Genomic DNA, 21,625 nt, shown 5'->3' with positions numbered 1-21,625 from the left:
CTTGCAATTTCTTTCAGAGAGTGAATGGAAAATAATTCATTGCGTAATGATTAATTTTTAAATTTTTTTCCAGATTATTATTTTAGGAGTTTAACTAGCAGAAATACCTGCTGTTTTGTCAAATGTAGTTTTGAAATAGCTGCTGTTTCATCAAAGGTAGTTTTGGATGGAGGGGTTGGTGGACTGTATTTTCTGTGAAAATTGTCTAAGGAGGGGAAGTAGCTCCTGGATTTTTGATAATCTGGTTGCAGGCTTGGGTACAGTACAGCATTGGCATTAACATGTGTTTTGTTACAATACTGCAGTTGGCAACAGTCATGGGCCATGCTTCTCTGAGATTAAAATGTGTTTTTCAAGAAAATTGTTGACCCACCTTGGAGGACCTCACACAGCCAGGTGTTGATTGCTTGAGTGGTGCTTTGCCTTTTGTTGGTTTTTTTTGATGAGTACCCAAGTATCTAGATGATTTTTGTAAACAGTGGAGTTCTTCAGAGGCCTTTAGGGTAGTTTGCTGTCACTCCATGGTGTGTGGGTGTCAGCCTGCTAGAATCCATGGTGAAGATAGCTGCTATGGCTAAGGTTTTTGCTGTTTGGTTTTCTCTCCTCTTTTCATCACATAATAGACTGCTTTACCTTAGGTGACTAGCTGATTTGCAGCTGCACTTTCTCTAATAGCCTTGTCCTGGAAAATCAGTGAATTCTGTAAGACCTTCAGCCAATTTAGTTGCATTTTTTTTTTGTCTGTTTTTAATGTGTAAAGAGCTTGTTTTAAAAAGAATTGAGCAAATCGTGGCTCTGAGGAATGCTGAAGAGGGAAGCAATTTGTTGGGTGTTGTAAAGGTCTGTCTCACAACAGGTTACTTTCCATTACCTTGAGTTTAGCAGATGCTTTGTGAAGAGTTTCTCCTTCATGATGGATGTTGCTCACCGCTGTCTTTTCCAAGTCATTATCTCACCTTTGCAGACCTCAGCAGTGGTGCCGAGCTGTGAGCTCAGGGTGCTATAACCTGACTTACAGGAGCTGTAAGGGAGACAGAATCAAAGCTCTAATTAGCTGCATATAACTTACTGGAAGGATCATTAATAGGCACGTGTTTGCTTGTTTGATGTGGTGTTACAGAAGACCTTAGAAAAGCGAGGAAAAGTAATTTTTCCATCAGTTAATACATCAGCAGGCAGCTGGTCAGCAGATGAGGGTTAGGCAGATAAGGATGCATTGGTCAGGGTTCCATGGTAGCTGGATAACTTCCTGTTGTCTGTGTTACATGGGAAGTCCAATGTAGCATTCACCTTCTGATTTCAGGAAACACAGTTCTTGCAACCCCATGGAATTTTTTTAGCTTCCTGTATTCATGGGTGCCTTCTAGAGTCTTCTCCAGAACTTTTCAGTCTATTTATCTTACCTTTTCAAATTAATGTGTTTCAGTTGAAAGCTGATCTTTTGGGTAGGGGTTTTTTTTGGAGTAGTGTTTGTGCCTGGTAAGAAGGAGCATCACCCCCTCCTTGCCTCTTCCTTCCAATTCCCCCTGGGCCCAGCAACAGGGAGTGTACCTGGAAATTGCTGTCATTCACAAATGCTGTGAGGCACCCCTCTTTGGACAAAAAATGTGTTTGACAAATGGACTGTTGCCTTGACAAACTTGAATTAATGAGTATCAAAAATTATGGTAATTATCTCTATTTTTTGTTTACTGCATGCATTTTTAAATTAAAAAAACCCATGAAATATTTTCTTTGACGAATCTGAAAAATGTAATTAATTTTGGGTCTCTTGGGTTGTGGGGTGGTGTGGCGACTGTTCTGCCTCAGCAGGACTACAATGAGTATAAACCTTTTTTCCCCCAAAAATCTCTGCATGTGCAGTTGGACCTCCGTACACGCTGCATTTTCGCATTAAGTACTACTCGTCAGAGCCCAACAACCTTCACGAAGAGTTCACAAGGTAGGAACTGCGCGTGGCCGATGGGGGATTTGAGACACCTCAGGCACGTGGGGGTACTGCAAGCAGGTGATTTGAGCTTTCTTATTAAGGGTGCTCATTTTGTCTGCCTCCTTAGGTGTTTTCCTACAGTCAGAGAAACATCTTGCTTTTTATTTGCTGCCAGAAAGCATCCATGGGCCTCTCCAAGCATGTTTGTGTGTTGGAGATGCTGCGTTCTGGTGCTTTGAAGTTGGCAAAGAAGGGCAGAGTTGGGTGGGGAAAGCTGCAGCTGGGAGACACCTGCTCTTGATAGCTGCCATCCTCTGAGAGGGGTTTCCATCATGTCCTGCTAAAATGCCAGTGCCCTGCTTTGTTCCTCCTGCCCTGAGACTTGGGCGTGATTTAATAGTGGTACCAAGGGTAGAGAATTGTGGGAATAGCCAGCTTGAGCTCCGGGGTGAGAGTTGATTGGATCACTTCTGCTTCCCTGTGGTACTCTGAAGAAAAAGCCTGCATTGTATAAAGTCACTCTACAAATATCTGGAAGTCTTTATTTTCAATCTGCTGGGCTCTTTCTGTGGACCTGTACATTGCTGGATCCATAGCACCTTGGTTTAGAGGATATTCTGAAAGCTGGGAAAGGACCAGCTGGGGTTTACTTATCTTTTGTATCTGCTTACTTTGTGTCTTCCCTGTATCGTATTCATCTGTCTTAATGTTACTTTATCTTTTCTTTTGTTCTGCCTCTCACCGTAGGGCAATTTCTGTGTCTTCTAATTTGCTTGGCAATAATCAGTGTACTCCTAATCAGCCTAAGGTGTTTAAAGATGGTTGATTGTTGTAGTTCGTGTGCATGTGATGTTTACACTAAACTTGTGCCTGCAGGCAGATGATTACTGTCTCCCTGCTGTCTGCTGTGCCCACCATGGGTTTTTTCACTGCCTGAGACAAGATTAAAGGGCTAATTGTCACCACCTCATGATAGAGACATACGGTCTTCAATATCGGTTATCAATTTAGTCCAGCAGTGATAATTCAATAAAAGGGCATATTCCTGTAGAATGTATGATTAACTTATAGAAATCCCTGCCACTTATGTAGCTAAGTATAAAATATTAAGAGAAGCCAAAAATCTGGATGATTTATGGACATCTCTAATGAGAAAATGCAGTTAAATTAGTAGGAATAATATATGTTTTCTGGAAATTGATGTAAGTCTTCATACATCAGGGTGCATGTCTGACAAGTATTACATTTCCCCTGTGGTCAAATTATGGCATTACTGTCTACCACAAGATTTCTTTCTTATGTGCTCTGAAGCATATGATCCTAGTCACTGTGAGATTGGGTTTCTGAGCTATGTGATCATTGCTGTGATCAAGTAAGACATTTTGTCTGAAAGTATTACCCTCTGATGCCTTGTGATCTAATTATTGCTGAAAGGTGGCATTTCAGAAGACTATTTTAATTAGAAAAACACTTTAGTCAGCTAAATATTCAGTGTTGTGAACAATTTCTTTTAATTAAGCCTGACAGAAGACCACTGTGAAACTGTGTAAGAAAAATTGGGGCGCCTTTTTTTTGCCTTTTTTTTTTTTTTTTTTTTTTTTGGTTGGGGAAAGTAATTTTGAATTTAAGAATTTTATAGTTCTTAAATTTTTAATTCTTTCAATTATTGGAGGTTTTTTTAAGAGTCTTTATGCTAGTTGGATCATATTTTCCATGTAGCAATTATCCTTAACAGTAACTGTGAACTTTTCAGGTGGGGGGTGTTCAAAATTCCTTCTGGGGATCTGCTTTCTATTAGACTTCAATTTCTAGTGGAGCTAAAAACATCATGTTCTCATAATTAACACAATATTGGTAAGCATTAAAACTGCTCTGTCTTTTTTTTGTTTAAAAACACAGTTGAAATACAGTGCATTTTGGAAGACATCTTCCAAAATCTTCTTTTGTGAGACTTAATTAGTTAGTTTAGTTAGAAGGACAACAGAGGAACATGTCTGTACTTTGTGTTGTGGAGAATTTTCTAAGTTATCTTGCTGATTTGGAGTAGCAACAATTGAGATGCCAGTGTTTGCCAGCCTGTGCACAGAAAAGGAAGAAGGATAAGCCATACCCATCAGAATGGGGCTGCAGCACTGCACAAGCCCCCTGAAACTGATAGGTGAACTGCCCAGAGTCTTCTTGCAAGTTTAGAAGAGTTCATGGGATTGTGCATGATCCAGACTATCAATAAGAACCTGATGTATACTTGTCTACCCTTAATCTACACATGCAAATACCCAGATTTGATTGGCAGTCAGGTATTAGCCAAGTATGTGAATCCGAGATGTATCAAAGAGCTAACGTGGATAAATCTGATTCTGCTCTAGTGTTATCATGAGAAATTTCAATCTTCCTTTTCATTTCTGTTTTCCCTTTCTGGTTTCAACTGTTTGTCCTTCACCACATTCACTCCACATTCTCTGTGATGAAAAAACCCCACTTTGTCTTTCTAGCATTCTTTGTAAAGACAAGAGAGGTCTGTGTTTGCATTTACTGGGATCTCAGGAGTGCTTCATGCTTTCTTCTCTTGAGGGTCTCATCTTTGCAAGCCTCACCCCACAGTGTCCAGAGCAGTGCAGAGCCTGCCTCTGCCTTCCTGTCCTCTACACACCCCTTGCATGACCCAGGGCACTTGTGCATGCCTCAGAGCCCAGCTCTGAATGGTGTCAGTGAAGCATGCCTACAACTGAAGATTAGCAAAGCAACAGCTTAAAATACTACAACAGTGTGAAGGCTGTAAATTCCTACTTGGCATATTAAATAAATGTGTGAGGTCTACAGAATTCTTTTATTCAGAACTCTGCTATTTTAAAGTGACATTTTGGTATGAAACTTTCCTTTTGCCCAATTTGGACTTTTTCCATGTTCTGTATTTGTGTTTGAGAAGGCAGCCCTGAAGCCCACATGCCTTTATCTGTGGTTTGTTTCTAGATACTGTAGTTCGATTCCTGCCTGAATTAGGTGAGACCCAGGTTTAGGAGAACACTGCAGTGTTAATAACATTTAGGTTGCTGTGGTGTATGCTCAGATAGAGCACATCCTAAACATTAGCAAGACTTTGGGCAATGTCTTGAACACAACCAGTGGACAAAAAAATCTTCTTCTCTTTGATTTTAGTGGAAGCCGTGGGAACTTTGAAGCTTGCAGGGTGTATCTGTGTGATCCCAAAGGCCCTTTTTTTGTAAAGAGCAAGTTACTCAAATTGCTGTTACTACTCAATGAATTGGAATATTCTTCCAGCCAGTGGAACTAGAAGGATGCCACTGTAATTACTTTTGACTTTCTGAATTTTTTATTTGTCAGGTACCTGTTTGTATTACAGCTCCGGCAAGACATTCTTTCAGGGAAGTAAGTACCTTTTTACACTTGCAGCTGTAATTTAAAGAATGTATAATAGTTAATCTCCTAGTGCATTTTTTTTTTCTTTAGAATACAGACATATAGGACTTTGTGTGTATCATGACTATATTACTGACAAACAGAATGGGTAAAGATTTTGATCGATTGATGAGGTGATGGAAATGTTTAAAGAGAGTGAAGACTGTCCTGGGTGTTATGACTTGAAAATGTAACATGGGCTTGCCACATAATTTCAGTATGGTGGGTGAAATAGAGGATGAGAAAGTCGAAGTGCAACACTTTTTGTTCAGGTCAACTCTGAAAAAATACTTTGTGTTTTTATACTCTTACTGTGACCAATATTCATTCACACTTGCACTATTTTTTTTTAATTACAGAAATAAAAAACTTCAAAGTCGTATATTCTAAAATACAGTGTTAAAGCAAAAATGGTTCCTTAGTTGATTTAGTGTTTTCTCTGTTAGTTCAATCTTGATTTATAGTGAAGTGTATCATATTTAATGCTAATCAGAATGTACCAACTTAGGAAATAATGATATACAAGTAACAATTAATTGTAGATTTTTCATAGCATGAGTAGTTTGTGGAAGTTAATGTTTCCAGTTTTTGTATCAGGCTTCTTTTTAGTTTAATTGCAAGAGGAATTCACTGACAAGAGATGTGATTTTTATAGTTCTGGTTTTTGTTTTGTTTTTAGACTGAAATGCCCATATGAAACTGCTGTTGAACTAGCAGCTCTGTGTCTTCAAGGTATGCAATCTTTTGAAAGTGGTTTGTCCTAATTTATTGAAAAACTCATTTACTGGTTTCTTTTCTTTTGTTACTAATGCATTCTTACTGATCATATAGAAATGCCATTCTTTTACCCAAGGAGGAGAATTTTAGGGAGATGACTTTCTTGACTTGCCTCCATTCATTACATTAGCCAATATCAGCACACCTGGTATGGGGAGGGAGACTTTAAAGCATGGCTGGACAAAAGTTTCATGGAAACCCAGGGCTGATCAGGGAAGAAGAACCCAAAATAGCTCCCTGCTGAGGGAGAAGCTGTGGTGCATGCTCAAGTGTTACCACTTGAGGCTGAAGAGCCAGCTGGCCCTTCACACAGTTTGTGGGAGGTGGGTGCCTGTGAATTTGGGCTTCCTGCTGCCTGAACTGTGCCTGGGAGAAGAAGCCTCCACAGTGGGTGACTCAGGAGATGGTTACAGGGCAGGAGGGAGGAAGTGGCAGGTACAGGAGAGGAGAGAATTACATGGGAGGGTAAGAACTAAGATCACTTCTTAGTGGCAGGAGCAAGGATTTCACTATGTAAAAGCCATTCCAGTATACTGGGTTTCATTATGTTATTGTAGGACAGTGTGGTTTTTTGTTGCTGCAAGCATGTTAATACAAATATTTGTTCCATTTCAAGCAATTTGTTTTGCAGATGGGGAGGAAATTTTTGTAATGAAGCTTAAATCAAGTTCATTTTTTTCTAAAAGAAAGTGCAGTGAGCTGGACCATTCTAAGCAAATCAGCAGCAACATTAATTGAAATGAAAAATTCCCTTCCTGTTTCACTGGTGATTGGGCCATGGCACACAGAGAGCTTGGGCAGAGTTGCTTAGTTTAATACAGCAGTGGAAGTAACTCAGTGGTTCTGGATGAACTTGACAGGCAAAACTGGGAATTCAGTTCCAAGCAGCAACAGGTGTAAATCTAAAGGCAGTGGATTGTTTTACTGCAGCAGTTGGCACAACTGGGATTGGCAGATGTGCAGAGAGCTGCTGCAGGCAGACTCCTTTTGTCTCTTTGAGGTGAAGGAAATGTGGAGCCCAAATTTGATTTGTTGCTTATGTTTCCACAGATAAAAACTCCAGTAGCCTCACATCTGGTCCAAGCAAACAATAATAGGTTAATGCCTCAAAATTTTGGGTAGCAGCTGACACCTGTGATTACTGTGTAAATGCAATACATCATGTTTATGTCCATCATGTTTATGATTTGTCCAGCTATCTACCAAAACTAATACCCTTGCTGTCTGTGGGAACATTGTTTTATACTTTTTTGCTTTTTTTTTTCAGTTTCAGTTTTCCACTATTTTGATATGATTGCAATAAGCTTGTCCAAAATTATTTCATTATTGCAACTCATTCATTCTCTGTGCTGGCATACATAATAATAAGTATTTTGATGTCAAGTTTGCTACATTTTATTGACATTGGAAACATAATTAAGCAGAAAAGTATAAAGAAATTTTGATTATTCCCTCCTCAGTGGGCTACATTTTCTTTGTAAAATGCAGTCTTGCTCCTTAGTGTGCTTTTCCTAAGAGTGGGGGAAAAGCTATGAATTGCTATTTAGGCATTGGTAGTCTGAGCCCTCTGAAAGAAAAGTCTTTTCACAGATAAGCTTTAAATTTCATACATGTCTCTTTTTTATCAAGGGAGTTTTCTGTTCAAGTAATTCTTGGTTTCCAATAGCAATTTCCAAGGGTTTGTTTTTTTGGGGTTTTTTTTGTGAATCATCTTTCAAGCATAAATTGTTGATTTGTTGCCAGTCCCTTGAAGGAAATTCTGTAGCAAGTAACATTGGTTTGTAGTATGGGGAAACATACCAAGCAGATAGGTAATATTATTCTTCACTTAGGGTTTATCTGTGGAAATACTGTCATCAAACTTGAGTTCTCACTGTTACACTTAGTTTTTAACTGCATCATTAGTGTTGTATTCTCTTAGTATTTTACCAGATACACTTTTGAAGCTGCTAATTAAATTAAAAAGGAAAACATTTTCTCACATGACAGATTTTCAGTTCTAATCATAAGACATCCTCATGGAATACTGCAAACTTTTTTCTCTCTGTATAGAAGAATCAGCTATATATTTAAAAATAAATATATTTTTGGAGTTTTCAAAAACTTTCTAGGAAATATCCTTTTGAAAATATCCCACAGGTTATTTTTTGAAGAACACAGATAATGTATATGCTTGTGTTATACACCTGCCCCACCTTTCACACCCCCCCCTCAAAAAAGGACCAAGAAGAGTCATGCCAAAGCATGTAATGAAGACAAAAATTAAGAGATGGGTCTTCTGCTGTGTCCTTGCATTTCAAAATATGAGTGCTGCTGAGCCTCTCTGTGTGTCTTCTGTCCTACAAGCTCATGATTCTTCTCATCCCTACACATCCTCCTTACAGCACAGTCAGCCTTTGCTCCCCACCTCCTCTCTCAGTTAAATAGTAGAGAAATCTCCCATGTTTTTCCTAGATGGTTGGCAACACATCAAACTTCAGATCCTTACCTTTTTCTCTCCCCTTGAAGTCCTCCTTGCTAATGTGTTTTCTGTGGCTCCCTCTTCTATACTGGAGACTGGACAGTTTAATTACTGCCAGTATAACATCTGTGTTAAATAGGCTTCCAGCTTTCATGAAACAGCCAGGGAGCTGAGATATCTGTACATCCTTTTCTTTAACAGAGATAAGAATACTGTAACTCACTATGGAAGATAACTGTTGAGAGAAAAAAATGTGTGTGAGACAGTAATTAAAGATGAAGACCAATGAACTCAATCTCTTTAATATCCTCAGGACTGCTAAGTGTCTCAGCAAAGCTCAAGTTCTCAAAACCACCTAGTAGGTGTTATCAGCCAACAGATTGGATTTTGAATGTAACTTCCTATCTACTGATGGATCCTGTTAAGTATTTTTGAAGTCTGGCTGTGACTGAAATTTTTGCAGCTGTTAAGTGTAAAAGCACCCTGAAGGAATAAAACTGTTTTCTTCAAGGGATTTAGTTTCCCTCTATGCTTTTCCATTTTTATTTTTATTTTGGTAGTAGTAGTAGGAGTAGTAAACAGTTAAGAAGTGCTGACTGACAGAGGCCTGGTTGGGAATCACATCATGTGTCAGGTGACACATGGTATTGCTGAAGAGTGTATTTTCCACTGGTGCTTGCCACACAGTCCTGAGGAAGCCACGCTGCAGCCTCTGAGTACAGCTGAGAGGCTCCAGGAGCAAAGCTGTCACAGACACAAGGCAGTTAAGAGTGCCAGTCCCTGAAATGCTCAGCACTTGCATCTCCTGCTGAGCTCAGTGGAGTGGGAAAGTATTCTGCTCCTAGAAAAGAAAACACCAGAGCCTAAGCATATAAGTAGAAAGTGACACCTTAATTATGTCAATGTTTCAGCATTTGTTTCCTTAAAATTATTAATCTGAATATCACACCACCACTGTGATTTAAAAAACCACACAGCTTTATCACTGGTTTAATGAGACTAGGTATTACCTTCATGTTTTGACATGAATAGAAACATAACTCCTGAACTTGTCCTGAACCGGTACAAATAACAAAGCATGCAATAGAATGGGAAGTGTTAGGGAGTGAAAAGTAGGCAATGAGAGGAAGTTTCAAAGTCACCTTTTCTAAAACTGAAGATGCATTGATGATTGTTTTTAATAGAAATTTTATTTCTTATAAGTGCTTTAAAATCCAGAGAAGCAGCTTTAGTTGAGCTGGTTCAGTCATAACATTCCTGAATGTCAGAATTCTGTACCACAACCTTACTCTGCTCCTGCAAATGCATTTATCTGACTTCTGCTGTGAAATCTGGCTTGAATTTACTGGGGCCAGGAGTGGGGGGATGGGATATTAATTTAAAGCATTCTGCAACGTGCTTAGGAACATGCAAACTATCCTTGTCTTTGTAGGGATAATGGAATTGAATATTTCTGGTCATCCCAAGATCTTTATATTTTTAATTTCTCAATTGATTGATTTCAGCTGAGTTGGGAGAGTGTGAGCACCCTGAGCACACACCAGAGCTCGTGTCTGAATTCAGGTTTGCACCAAACCAGACTGAAGCAATGGAATTTGACATTTTTCAGAAATGGAAAGAGTGCAGGTAGAGTACCTGTGTGGGAGTGGGGTCTCTAGCAACAGGTTTTCTTCTCTTCCAAAGTCAAATCCTTTCAACAGGCTTTCAACAGAAGTGGGGGTTATGTTTGTCAGTGCAGAAGTATTGTAAAAAGGCTTTGAGCCCTCTCATTCCCTAGAAATGGCAGGCAGTAATTTAGGTTTAATGGGTTTTCTTTAGATCATTTTGTAATAATTTAAGGAGATGGGTCTTTTTCCTGTTTATGTTAGAAATAAATCTTTTTCGCTCTCTTTCTCTCCTTATTTCATTCAAACAAATTTTGTGTTCAGAGTGGTAGCAGACTCATTTTCCTGTATTTTGTTAATAAATATGGTACATTTCAGTGATGCTTTGTTACCTGAACTTTCATCCTTATTGGCAATTTTAGACCTTTTTGCATTTTCAGTCCTCTGTTTTATTTTCATTTGGAGGGAAGATGGTAAAAACATAAGCTAAAATTTAGTGTCATTAAGATTGAGGACACAAAGAAAAGGGTTAGGGGAATGAATCTGAAAGCACTTAAAGTGGATACAAATTTTTTACTATGAAGTATGAATTTTATGTTCATAGGGGAAAGAGCCCGGCGCAGGCTGAGTTGTGCTACTTGAACAAAGCTAAATGGCTAGAAATGTATGGTGTAGATATGCATGTAGTTAAGGTAAGATCCATGTGATTTATTTTATCAGTGTGAGGTCCCTGCCCTGGTGTGGGTCAGTCCCTGAGGAGTGTCCTTATTATGGTCTGGGTTGTCCCATGGGCCGTGGTCCCTCCCAAGTCATTCCCACCTGCAGCACTCCTCCCAAGGGTGCTTCTCTGTGCTCCCACTGCATCCCTTTCCTATGCCTTTTCCTGTGTCCCTCAGTTCCTTCCTGTTGTGTCTCCTTCCCCTGTCAGGAACTTGAACAGGTGAGGTGAGGTGTGGGCTGCTGTGGATGCATTGTTGGTGTGGGTCCATCTCCATGGATCTCAGAGCCTCTTTGAGCAGCACACGGCCTCCTCCCACATAGGATACCCTGCAGCCTCCTGTTGCCAAAATATACCACTCTGCACCCAGTACAGCTGCACATTCTTCTGCTCTGCAATGTTAAAAAAAATATGGCAACTTTATTGTTTAGTTTAAGACCTATGGATTTTGCAATACTACTGTATTAAAATGTACACAGCTCATGGCAGATTGATTATTTATTCTGTACTTGCTTGCAGGGAAGAGATGGTTGTGAATATGCTCTTGGACTGACACCAACAGGCATATTGATCTTTGAAGGAGCCAACAAAATAGGCTTATTCTTTTGGTAATCTGCTTTTGTGTTATATTCCTTTTTGTTAAAATGCTGAAATCTTTCTCCTTTGCATAATGGGATCTTGACTGTATTTTGTAATTTATAATTGAATCTACAAAGTTTAAAATCTGAAGGTTAAATCTCAAGGTGGATTGGCCTGGTTAGAAGTACCACTCTCAAATGTGAAATAGTTGTAGAAATAAAATTATTTTAATATTATTTTAATTCCGTTCTTTTTTGATTTTTGTGTTTAGGCCTAAAATCACAAAAATGGACTTTAAAAAGAGCAAACTAACACTCGTGGTTGTAGAAGATGATGAACAGGTAACTTCTTTCCCTTACTTGAGCCTGATCCAACAAAGTGTGGTGTGTGCTCAGGCTGGTAAGAACACAAGGGAGGCTCAGCACACTGTTGGCCCAGGCTGTGTTTCTCCTACCAAGGACAATAACTAATATCATGCATGCCAACTTCCAAAGCTTTTGTTTCTGCATTTAGGGCAGAGAGCAAGAGCACACATTTGTTTTCCGGTTAGACAGTGCCAAAACGTGCAAACATTTGTGGAAATGTGCGGTGGAGCACCACGCTTTCTTCAGATTGCGAGCCCCAGCAAATAGTAAATCTAGTAGATCCGACTTCATAAGGCTGGGATCACGCTTCAGATTCAGGTATCTAGTGAAGTAACAGCAATATATTTATCTTTGTACAAAGGAGCAGGTACAGCTTCCAGCAGAAGGCAGCAGTTTACTTTGTCTGTTTCTGTATTTTAAGTGGGAGGACAGAATATCAAGCGACACACGGGACGAGGTTACGCAGAACTAGCACGTTTGAAAGAAGGCCCAGCAAGAGATACCCCTCTAGGAGGCATTCCACTTACAAGGGTAAGTGTTTCTAGACATCTGTGCACTGAGCTGGTCATGCAGGTGTCCCATTAAATCCTATAAATGACACATTACAATCATGACATCTGTACCACATTATAAAAAGAAGAGTACGTCAGATCACCTGAAAACTCAGAACATGCATGGAGGTTTTTTTGCCAGAGTTCGTTGTTTCCCTCTTCTGTTTTTAATCTCTATCTACAATTAATTCTTCCACCCCCATCTGTGGAGGAGGTCCCTATGGTTTCTTTGTTGCTCTATTGAGGAGGAAAGAAAAGTTGCAGAAAACCCACTAAGGCAAAGCGTGTAATGTTTTTTTGAAGAATTGCTTGTGTCATGTGAGGTGGAGCAGTGTCCAAAAGCCTCACTGACTTGCTTATCTAGCCAGACAATTTTAGGGTTATTGGGCAGTCTCATTATGCAGTTGTTGTGGCTTTTCTGACTGTAATGACATGTTATTCACCTGTCCATACTCTGACCTTTACTAGCATGCCCGGGGAATTGAGATGTGCTGAATTTAAATGGAATGACAAGGAATTAATTTCCCTTGTGGTTTTGTAATTTGTCTTTAAAAACTTGAGCTTTTTGTTCCATGTAGAAAAAGCTTGAGGTTTTTGTTTCTCCTAGGAAGGAGCACTGCAGGATAACTCTCTCCAAATTCTGTATTACTTGAGCCTGCAGGTATAGTTGCTGTATGGAGCAAGGCTGCTGTACACACTAGGGTGAGATGACATTCCCTTAGAATGTCTTTGCACTCGTTTGCATTTCCAGAATATAAACCACAGTTCCATGAGCAGCCCTTGTGGTATTATGGGGACATTTTTGTCTCATTTACAGTGGGGGGAGAAACTATGAGAAGCATGCATGCTTTCTAGAGGCTGTAACTCTTTCCCCTGCTTCCTTCCTTAGTACATGGAAGGAGTTAAACTGAAATGCAAATTTAATACATCTGTGAGATGCTGTTATGTGAGACATGAGAGTCAACTATATAGTGTGAGCTATTTTCTAAGTGGAAGAATGAATTCTTTAAATTTAATTCTTGCCGTAACAGGATCTGACAGACCTGCAGGTTTTGCCTTGAGTCTCAGTGCTTCTGTACTTATGTCTGTGAGAGAGAGGCAGAAGAGAGAAAGTGTGGCTTATGCTTAATTATGTTCTCTGTCCATTGCAGCCAATCAGAACTTCTTTCACACCCAAGTGATTGTCTTCTAGAGAGCTCAACAGCATGTTTATTAAGTTAATGCAAAAACTCTCTGTAGGTTGTCTTTTCATGCATCTTTTGGCCATTAAGCCCTGTGTCTAAATGCAACCCACAAGGGTTGGATTCTCCCCTAGCTCTGTCACTTCTGAGACTTCTGCAGTGTGTCATTGACTTCCTGCATTCAGCAGTCAGTTGGATCTTCACTTTCTCTCTGGGAAGTTTTTCAGTTCTCTTGAAACACACACAGTCATGGAAAAGAGATGATACCCCCCAGTTACTCAGCTGCCACCTTCACCATTCTTTCCAGCCTGTCCAAGACAGAGGCCAAGACCTTATTCCTCAAGATTACTCTGTGCCTCCCAGGATTCCCAGCTAATGGGCTGTTTTGGCTACCATTATTCCCTGCAGTAAGACATAGGCCATTGCCAGCTTTGTGAATACTCTGGTTTCTGTAAGATAGTGAAAATTTCTGCAAGGGGTAGTTTCTGATTTCCAGTGGACTTGATGGTATTGGCATGGTACTCCAGTAAGATGAGGAAAAAGTGTTCTGGTTGTGCAGAACATACTCTGCCAAAAGTCCTGTTGTGGCATTTGGGAAGAATATGCTTGTCTGCTGTCATCTCTCTAAAGGGCTTTCACTCTGGCAGGACCAGAGGGAGATTTGTGTCTGCCTCATACTTCATGATGTTGCACAGGATTACTAGAAAGCACAGGGGTGCACTTGAAATTCAGACACTTGTGTGCAAATATGTCTGTATAAGGATTCACTTTAGCCAACAAGAACTGCAAAATAGCTGATATTTCACTTGTCTGAAGATTTTGTGTTTATTTCTTTTTAAGCAAACAATCCTGTGAAAGCAGCACAACTGTGGTAAGTGACTGCCCAACTTTTTTCTACCTCTCAGTTGCTGTTTTCAGGCTAAAAGGATTCTGAAGACAATGTCTGCTTTAGGATTTCTGCTGTAGAAAAAGATTCTCTGGTGTGGGATGAATTGCTTTGGCATGTCTCATTATGCATCACCAGATTCTTCTTAGGGTCTGTCTGCTTCTATTGCTTAATATATTTCTTTTATTATTTTTATATATGAAATCAGATCAAAGTAAAACATACTTCCTTTTTGCTAACTACACTTATGCTACGTTATCAAGCATAATTTGTTCTTGTTTTTTAAATCTAAGGCACAGAAACAAGTTTTACACCACTCTTTCCCATATTAACTGCTATGGTGTATATCTTGAATAAAATAATGATGTCCTTAAGAATATGAATTTTACTTCTCTGTAGTACTTCCCTGAACTAAAAAACATTGTGATGTAGATGTATTGATTACATAAAAGCAAATTTTTTTCTCTCTTAGTGCTAAAAATACTCCGGAACTCCATAACTACCAGGTAAGAGCATACCAGTTACAGAGGAAAATGTAGTCATTTCCATATTTTATGGTAAATATTTTTGCTCTTTATAGTTTGTACAGCTGTTTTGCTCCCCTTTCATTACTCTGGAGTGAGAGTTTATGACGGGTCAGAAATAAACAGCACCATATTGGGGTTAAGGAGTTTTCTCTTTTTTCCCCTGTGTTCTTGGATGCTCTGCAAGCTGAGTACACTCCATTTGCCATCTTCTTTCCCTTCCTTTTCTTTCTGTGCAAGTTAAAGCCTTTGGGACTGTGAATGTGATGGGCCCCAGGAGACTGCTCTGCGAGCAAGCTTTTGTCTAAACAGCCTCTCACAGCAGGTGATCGTGACAATTTCCAAGTTGCAATTACCTCCCTCATCACAACACTTACAGAGTTCCCTGCTGGTCAAATGCTTGTTGGGGTTTTTTTTATACACTCCAGGGAAAACATTACCTGGTTTTCATCTGTGCTGCTGACAGTCAGTAGATACTGAGAAAAAGCAAGCTTCCAAACTCTGTATGTGCATGAGAACTTAGTCTTAACACTTTTAATAAAAACTCTCACCAGTGATTTTGTTTTACTGTTTCTCTTCAAGATCTTGTGGATATAAGAAGGAAGTCCTGTCAGCAAAGACAGGAGACCTCCTGAAGCCTGCTCTTATAACCTTTCTTACTCTCCACCTTTGATCAAAGTTGACATTTTTTGATGGGCTTTCTATGAGAAGCACTGGATGTGCCAGGTTGCCTGTCAAACAGGAGAGCAATTTTCTTTGCATTGTCCCATGAGAGTGTCCTAATGAGCAGGCTCGGCACCAAGAGGCTTCACTATGTGCTCAATGACATGGGAGAAGGTCAGAAGCACTAGAGATTATAGGGTTCACCACGAAAATAAAAGTTAAAAGTTAATAGGGAGCTTTAATACAATTTCATTAACCAGGTTCAATGTTTCCATTTGCAGCCCCCGTATCATCCTAATATACATCCTGCTCAGCCACACTGGCATCCACACACACCTGTGAATGTAAGGTAAGCAATCTTCCCTTTGTGAAGAAAAGATGATTACTTCTTTCTTTATGTTACTTGATATGAAGCTTTGGTGGCCCTGTTGGGCAGTCCTCTGCACATGAAAAGCAAAAGTTAGAAGTGTGGGATATAGAGACAGTATTAAATAACTTCAAAGCTTTGCTTTGGAATATGAATTTCTTTTTCTAGTTTATTTCTAATTCAAAATTCAAAAGAGAATGTTAGTGATCTCCTGTAGGGAATATGTTGGATAGGGAGCTTCTCTGTAGCTTAATTGCAAATCAATCGGTATTTGTTTGTATTTAATTTCCTAAGACAGAGGAGAAACTCATTTTAGTCTAAAGTTAATAATAATTATATTCTTGCAGTGGAGCACTGTTTTCATCTTTTGCAAAAATGTATATGAAAAAATGGCAAGTACATGGAGCAATTTATCAAGAACATTAGAGATAATGAGTAAAATTATAGCACTGAGTTTTTGAGAACCATTTCACAAAAGCATTCCTGCATGTGCTGTTGTCCTATCTTCTCGCATACTTTTTTCTCTGTAGCTAGTGATGAGAAACTTTGAGTGAAAAGAAATTTTGGAAGAAATTCAGTCCAATTAAAACCCACTTGGTGGAATGCACGGTGAAGGCATGCTCCTGCTGGTGGATATGTATCTATACGGGTACACATGATAAAAACCAGCCACTTCTTTATCCTAATGAAAAGTAACCTTTTTAGATGACTCAGGTTTTTAGACAAATAATTACTGTCTTCAGTGAAAAATACCAATACCCTAATTTTTGTTTCTCCTTATCTAACATTTATATTCTTACATCACAATAGGTAGACTTTGGTTTTAGTGTGGGCAGGCTCTGGGGATGAGGCCAAGTTTAAAATGGATGAAAAGACAATTTGGTGTGAGTTTGAGTCTGAGAATCCAGGAAAAGGGCAAGTACATGATTAGAAATAATAGGCAGAGAAGCAGACAGGCATTGTCATCTCAAAATTCCTAGTGCACAGCGGTAAAACAGATATTAAATTTGTGTTAGAAACAGGAGACTTGAAGTTGTGTAATGAACTTTGCCTGTATTTCAAGCTCAGGGGTCTTCCTGGTTTTAGGGTTTCTTTATCCAGTTTATTATGAGCTCTTTAAAATGTGCAATTTCACATTATGAAAGAGTGGCTGCCAAGAGAGCCTAATGATTTTATAAATCATTTGAGGTTTTGCTGAAATTTTTCTAAAGATTTTATCGCTTACGATACCAGTCCGTGACATTTTAAAGCCAAATAGTTCACCCTGGAGCAGAGTGATATTGAAATAAGCACAATAATGTATTGTAGAGTGTGTAGACAACCTCCCCCATCAGCCCCTCCACTGCCTGGGCAAAGACTAAGGTCAGTGAAATCTGAACAATGGCTTTTTTATAGCAAGGCTTGTAAGCCTGGAAAAAAAAACAACCCATACTTAAAAGCTCAGTCATAGAAGCTTGGTAGAAAAGGTGCTCAGAATTTTGGTCCCATTCAGGTAGAAGCATTTAAATGTGTGGTTAAAGTGGAAGTTTCGAGTTATTCTAACTTGGAGTCGAAGTGAAATAATTGGATAATTTAAAATCTTGACCAGCTTGATTTGAAAAAGCTTATTCCATTTGAATGCAGTCTTGAGATCACAACTACAGATGCATAAATTCTTTCTGTTGTGCATGAGAGTCTGGAATAGGCATGTGCTGGAATGAATTTAACTGTGTAATACATGTTATATATGGAGCTTTTGTTGAATGATTTTTGAAATAGTATGTGGAATTGTGTCTCAGTTTTCTTAGTAAAATTCTTTCACTGAAATTGTTTGCAGATTCTTTCAGTGAAATTGTTTGCAGCTAGCTTAATATTTAACCTTCTGAAAAAAAAAATCCAATTAACAGCTGTCATTATATAACTTTAGAAGATACCTAAAAAAAAAAAAAAAAGGTAAAATCTAAACCTTGCCTGTGTTTCTGCTACTATAAAAAAATCTTACCAGAATCATAGAATGTCTTGGGTTGGAAGAGACCTTAAAGATCATCTGGTTCCAACCCCCTGCCATGGCCAGGGACACCTTCCACTAGACCAGGTGGCCCAAAGCCCCATCCAACCTGGCTTTGAACACTTCCAGGAATGGAGCATCCACAGCTTCTCTGTGCAACCTGTTTCAGTGCCTCACCACCCTCACAGAAAAGAATTTCTTCCGTATATATAATAATTGCAGCTTCAATTTGGTAATAAGGTAATGTTAAATGTTGTGGTTTCCTACATAGTGTTCAAAATTGTTGTTTTATTTATTCCCCACTCCGCTGCAATGATTCAGGGGACACTGTAGGAATGGTTGAAGTTAGTATCTCTAAGCAGCAATAAGTAATGAATAAATAAGGAAAAAGATATTTTCCTTGTAGTACTTTTGCAAGTCTCAGAGAATTACCCGTACTAACTGTAGACTGGGGGTGTTCTTAAGAAAATGCAACTCTATAAATTACAGGCTGCTTTAGTTATTAACTGCACCAGTGCCAAAGGAATGGCAACAACTACAGAGCTATTTTTATTCATAATAGGATTGCCTTTCTTAACCCTTTGCACTTTAAGGATGTACTGTCATGAGCTCAGCGTTTTGCATGATATGTTTTATTTTACTTGTTCGTTGTACAAATTTAGTTTTCCTGTAGCCTCCTCTCCTTCCCCACCCCTCCTTTGGAATTCCAGAGCATTGATGCACTATGCTTGTCTGTAACATTGCAAACAGAGGGTTTTTAATGATTGAGCTCTGGTTGAAAGCCTTTTGAAATCAGCTAGAAGATTCCCAGTTGCTTCAGCAGCTTCAGCATCAGACCTATAGGTCTGTCCCCATTTCCTTGCCATGCTGTAGCTCCGTGTGCATGCCTAGCACTTGCAGGATGAGCTCATGTTTCTGTGTAGCACTCCTAAGTTGACTTCCATTCCTCACTAACCAATAACTGTGCAAATGGTACAGGCCACCCTATCATGATGACAGGCCCTATTGGAAACCCCCCACAAGTGGAGAGGACAGCAATTTACGGTATATCCAGGAACAGAACCAGAAGAATTTAGGAGGAGTCCAAAGCATGGTGTACCAAGATAAACTCATGACGACTCTCTGAAAAAGAGCCATCTTCATTTCACCTGCCACCTTAGACATCATTGCATTCCATGGTCCTTGTCTGTCTGCAGTATGTTCAAAGTGTATTGTGCATAAAGTGTGTGTCTTTGTATGTACATCCATCCTTGTTAAGTGTTTGTGGACATTCTTGGGAAAAGTGTTTTCCATATCTTTGTTAAAAAAAAAAAAATCTTGAAAAACTTCTTTTGAATTCTGGTAAGAATTTTCAGTGCCCTGAGACCAGAAATATTTCTGGGGGTTTTCATTCTACCCTAGTTTCAAATCTGTGACCCTCTGCCTGGTGTTGAAGATCAGACATTTGTGCCTTAGTTACTTTTATTACCTTGTGTCTTTTGAGTCAAATTAATAGACTGAGATTTTTTTAGTGGCATACAAATAGGAGATTGGAGGAAGGAAATAATTCATTCTGGCAATCAAATTGGCTTGTGGGCCACCAACAAAGGGAGCCTACTGAGGCAGTCATAGGTTTGGATGTTACTTGTTTCTAGTTTTTGTGTTCTGCAGAAGAAAATAGAGGTGCTTACCTAACTTTGAAAACAAGTATAGGGAAAGAACACTGTAATAAATTTCACAGACTATGTTGGTTTTTTGGGTTTTTTTTACTTCTTATATTGATAGCATTCCCCAAAACCATACCTGCTGCTATAAAGGCAAGAATGTTAAAAATGAGTCCTTGCTAAAAGGGTGCTGCTGTCATCTTATTTTTAATGTGATTATGGAAGTGAACTTTTAATTACATGAAACTACCTGCTGATAACTTTTCTCTGAGTGGGCTCAAAAACACAACATATAATCAGTACATTAAAAAATGAGGACATTCCAGTGGAATAGATCTATTTTTCTAAAGTTAGACATTTGTGAAGTTGAATGTATATTTTGCAGACCTAGGACTTTGAATTGAACTGGCTGGTATTTTGATCACTTGCAGACTTTTTTGTTATCTTTAAACCAAAAATCACAGTGCCATCTTCACTCATGCATTTGTTTTAGCTAGGCCTTACATCTGTGGTCTCTCTGAAGTTGTTGGAATGAATGAATCTTCATTTGGGATGTTTTCAAAATGAAGTAGTTTTTAACTTGATTTTGATAAATACACATTTATAAATGGCTATAACAAATTTTTTCAGAGGAAATTTGGTAGTTTATAACTTTTTGTGAAATACATTTGTTTACAAATGCTATCTTTTATTATTTGTTTTGATCTTTCCTGTATGTGCTAAGTACAAATAAAAACATGTCAATCTTGTTGATCTGGTTATGATGCATTATTTATTTTTGAAAGATTTTGGGGGAGGGTGGGTAGATATGCTTGTACCTGGTTTCCCCTGTAGTTACTAATGCTGTGGTGGATCAATGTTTCCAGTACAATCTGTAGAGAGACCAAGACAATAAAGCAATTGTGCACTGAGATGTGAAAATGCCAGAGTAAGCCCAAGGTGTGTAATCACAGAGGCTGACTTTGGTTTCCCCAGACTGGTCTTCCTCTAGTTCAGCAGCATTTTATTTAAGAAAGGAAGAAAGAGAAACTTTGTTGGAGCCACTGGAACAAAAGTCTAGTTTAGCTGCTGCTCTGAAAGCATTCTGGAGGAGGATTTTTTGAATACTCACATTAAAGCGTGAGGCAATGGTGCTTTATTCTTTACACACCTACATTCATAATCCAGTGTCATTCTTGTCATATAACCTTGTCAGCTTCCATGTGCTTTGTTGCCAGTGTTCCACCTCATCCTGCGTTGCTGTGTGTGTGGTTTGGTTTGTTGCTGAAGGTGCACTGAGCAAGGGATCCATTCCCTGACAGACTGCAAGGAAAGAGCTCAAGGCCCAGCTGGTCCTGTAAGTGTTAAAAAGCCTCAGGCACATTGGGGAAGAACAACCTGAGGGCCTTGTGTGCTCTGCAGTTTGTGTGTGTCGCCTCAAGGGAAGCACTTGTCATTCTGCTCCTCTGGAGAAGGAGCCCACACATTCTGCACTCCCTTTTCACTTGTTCATCCCTCACCCTCCCTGCTGCCTGCAGAAACCTGAGCCAGCCAAGTCCTGGAGCCATCAGCTAGGTAAGAAGAGATCAGTGTGTCTGTCCTTCCTTCCTCTAGCCATAGCTGGCTTCCTGTAGCAAATGGGCTAGGATGCAGTTGGGAAGAGGGAGCATATCTGCCTGATTCCTCTCTGAGCCCAGTACTGCTCTCACCTGTGCAGCTTCTACTACCCAAAGGTAGATATGGGTGGTATCTGTCTGAACAGGGTAGTAGAAGAGAGTTGCTTTAAATATTAAAAAGCGCATTGGTGTTTTTTTCCTAAAATTAGCACAGTTGTAACTCACAGCAGTTTGTTTTTAACAAGTCATAGAGGTCTTGTGATACTAAGATTACAATTTTTTGTTTGAAGCAGCACAAAATACTGCAGCTGAAACCAGATTTCATGGAGAGAGGGGAGACAGAAGAAAAGTTTGGAAAATGTTTGGTTAAGTCTGTT

The 21,625-nt window shown here is 39.3% G+C and overlaps 1 protein-coding gene across 7 annotated transcripts in view; it reads left to right on the top strand.

Moving 5' to 3' along the window:
- EPB41L4B (erythrocyte membrane protein band 4.1 like 4B) overlaps window positions 1–21,625 on the top strand; it is a 194,022-nt gene that overhangs the window by 87,269 nt on the left and 85,128 nt on the right. For 3 of the 7 annotated variants that reach the window (XM_077182841.1, XM_077182826.1, XM_077182821.1), the window contains exons 4-17: window positions 1,864–1,942; window positions 5,273–5,317; window positions 6,027–6,079; window positions 10,091–10,211; window positions 10,794–10,881; window positions 11,427–11,515; window positions 11,758–11,827; window positions 12,000–12,169; window positions 12,273–12,382; window positions 14,424–14,454; window positions 14,942–14,975; window positions 15,938–16,005; window positions 18,140–18,250; window positions 18,989–19,054. In XM_077182841.1, the coding sequence (XP_077038956.1) occupies window positions 1,864–1,942; window positions 5,273–5,317; window positions 6,027–6,079; window positions 10,091–10,211; window positions 10,794–10,881; window positions 11,427–11,515; window positions 11,758–11,827; window positions 12,000–12,169; window positions 12,273–12,382; window positions 14,424–14,454; window positions 14,942–14,975; window positions 15,938–16,005; window positions 18,140–18,250; window positions 18,989–19,054 (1,135 nt within the window). Of the gene's footprint in view, window positions 1–1,863; window positions 1,943–5,272; window positions 5,318–6,026; window positions 6,080–10,090; window positions 10,212–10,793; window positions 10,882–11,426; window positions 11,516–11,757; window positions 11,828–11,999; window positions 12,170–12,272; window positions 12,383–14,423; window positions 14,455–14,941; window positions 14,976–15,937; window positions 16,006–18,139; window positions 18,251–18,988; window positions 20,407–21,625 lie in introns of those variants that run through there. The other 4 variants (XM_077182823.1, XM_077182830.1, XM_054645686.2 and 1 more) reach the window with 4 other exon arrangements.

This window comes from Agelaius phoeniceus, chromosome 1, assembly GCF_051311805.1.
Source record: "Agelaius phoeniceus isolate bAgePho1 chromosome 1, bAgePho1.hap1, whole genome shotgun sequence".
Classification (NCBI taxonomy): Eukaryota; Metazoa; Chordata; class Aves; order Passeriformes; family Icteridae; genus Agelaius; species Agelaius phoeniceus.
The sequence above is the reverse complement of the archived record's forward strand: the minus strand, read 5'-3'. Positions and strand labels throughout refer to the sequence as shown.